This window comes from Phoca vitulina, unplaced genomic scaffold (genome assembly GCF_004348235.1).
Source record: "Phoca vitulina isolate PV1807 unplaced genomic scaffold, GSC_HSeal_1.0 scaffold3240, whole genome shotgun sequence".
NCBI classification, from domain to species: Eukaryota; Metazoa; Chordata; class Mammalia; order Carnivora; family Phocidae; genus Phoca; species Phoca vitulina.
In genome coordinates, this window is record NW_022592922.1 from 327 (window position 1) to 2,704 (window position 2,378).

Genomic DNA, 2,378 nt, shown 5'->3' on the forward strand with positions numbered 1-2,378 from the left:
GTCAACACAAATTTCACCAGCGCTTCTTTGCCTTCAGGTTGTTGCTGTGGAGCAGAGGATGAGGAGGCACCCTTTGCCCAGAGCACTTCTGTAGGCGTGTCACAGACCAGGACGCCCAAGGCAGCTCAGTCTTGCCGGAAGACCCACCCCTGTGAGATGTGTGGTCCAGTCTTGAGAGACATTTTCCACTTGGCTGCGCACCAGGGAAAAGAAAACAGCCAGAAACTGTTGAGGTGTGGGGCCTGTGGGAAACGATTTTATTTCATTACTGACTTCAGAAAACGTGAGAAACAGCACATGGGAGAGAAACCCTTCAGAAGCCGTGTGGACAGGGCCTCTGTTGTGAAGAGCTGGGGATTCCATGGTTCAGGAAAGCCCCTTACCTGTGGAGAAGTTCAGAAGGACTTCCTGTCTGGCTCAGGGCATCTGCAGCAAGCGGCCACTCATACTGGGGAGAAGCCACACATGATCACCCAGTGCATGGCAACTTTACAAAGCAGAAAAAGTCATGATACTTGGGGAGAATGCAAGAATGCGTTTGGTGCCACACATTTGCACGTTCAGGACCAGGGTGTCCACCTTGGAAGACGGTCCTTTGTGTGCAATAAATGTGGGAAAACATTCAGGTATAAATCTTTATTTGCTATACACCAGACGTTCCATACTGGAGAAAGAGGTTATAAGTTTAGCAAATACGGAAAATTCCTTAGGCATTGGTCAGCTTGCAGTCAACATGAAAAGACTCATACTCTGTTCAAGCAGTACATGTGCAGCAAATGTGGGAAATCCTTAAGCCAGAAATCTGGCCTCATTCATCCCCAGAGATGGCACAATGGAGAAAAGAGTTATGTTTGCAGTGGATGTGCAAAATCTTTTATCCATAGATCAGTGTTGATTACCCATAGGGTTCACCCTGGAGAAAGGTTTTATAAGTGTCGTGGCTGTGCAAAATCTTTTTCTACTATGTCTGCCCTTGGTTATCATCAGAGATCTCACACTAGGGAAAGACCTTATGAGTGCAGTGAATGTGGGAAATCTTTTACCACTTGTTCTAACCTCCGTTGTCACCAGAGAGTTCACATTGGAGAAAGGCCCTATGAGTGCAGTGAATGTGGTAAGTCCTTTGTCCGAAGAAATATCCTCAAACTACACATAAAGATTCACTCAGGTGAAAGGCCTTACAAGTGTAACGAATGTGGGAAATCTTTTAAGTGGAAGTCAACATTGATTAAACATCAGAGAATTCACACAGGAGAAAGGCCTTACGAGTGCAGTGAATGTGGGAAATCTTTTAGCACTAAGTCTGTCCTCCGTGATCACCAAAGAGTTCACACTGGAGAAAGGCCTTATGAGTGCAATCACTGTGAGAAATCTTTTACCACCAAATCGGCCCTCCATTATCACCAAAGAGTTCATACCAGAGAGCAGCCTTATGAGTGCAGTGAATGTGGCAAGTCGTTTGTCCAAAGAAGTAGCCTCAATATACACATAAAGGTTCATTCAGGTGAAAAGCCTTATAAGTGTAATGAATGTGGGAAATCTTTGAAGTGTAAGTCAACATTGATTAAACACCAGAGAATTCACACAGGAGAAAGGCCTTATGAGTGCAGTGAATGTGGGAAATCCTTTGCTACTAGTTCTGTCCTTCATTCTCACCAGAGAGTTCACACTGGAGAAAGGCCTTATGAATGCAGTGAATGTGGGAAATCTTTTACTGGTATTTCAGGACTCCACTATCACCAGAGAGTCCACACTGGAGAGAAACCTTATGAATGCAGTGAATGTGGCAAGTCCTTTGTCCAAAGAAGTAGCCTCAATGTACACAAAAAGGTCCACTCAGGTGAAAAGCCTTACAAGTGTAATGAATGTGGGAAATCATTGAAATGTAAGTCAACATTCGTTGAACACCAGAGAATTCACACAGGAGACCGGCCTCATGAGTGCCGTGATTGTGGGAAATCTTTTACGTCTAGATCTACCCTTCGTTCTCACCAGAGAGTTCACACTGGAGAACGGCCTTATGAATGCAGTGACTGTGGGAAGTCTTTTACTACTACTTCTCACCTTCGTTCTCACCAGAGAGTTCACAATAGTGAAAGGCCTTATGAATGCAGTGAATGTGGCAAGTCCTTTTGCCGAAGGAATAGTCTCAATGTACACATCAAGATTCACTCGGGTGAAAGGCCTTACAAATGTAATGTATGTGGGAAATCTTTGAACTATAAGTCGACGTTCATTCAACACCAGAGAATTCACACAGGAGAAAAGCCTTATCTGTGCAGTGAATGTGGGAAATCTTTTAGTTATAGCCGTGCCCTCCGGTATCATCGTCAAAGTCACCTTGCAGTAAGTCCTTATGATTGTAGTGATTGTGGGAA

The 2,378-nt window shown here is 44.4% G+C and overlaps 1 protein-coding gene across 1 annotated transcript in view; it reads left to right on the forward strand.

Annotated features, from left to right (window-relative positions):
• LOC116629785 (zinc finger protein 345-like) overlaps positions 1-2,371 on the forward strand; it is a gene marked incomplete at its 3' end in the record, with an annotated part of 2,685 nt that extends 314 nt beyond the window's left edge. The window contains exon 2 of the mRNA XM_032399999.1: positions 38-2,371. Within this exon, the coding sequence (XP_032255890.1) occupies positions 38-2,371 (2,334 nt within the window). The remainder of the gene's footprint in view (positions 1-37) is intronic.
• Positions 2,372-2,378: the final 7 nt, after the last annotated feature.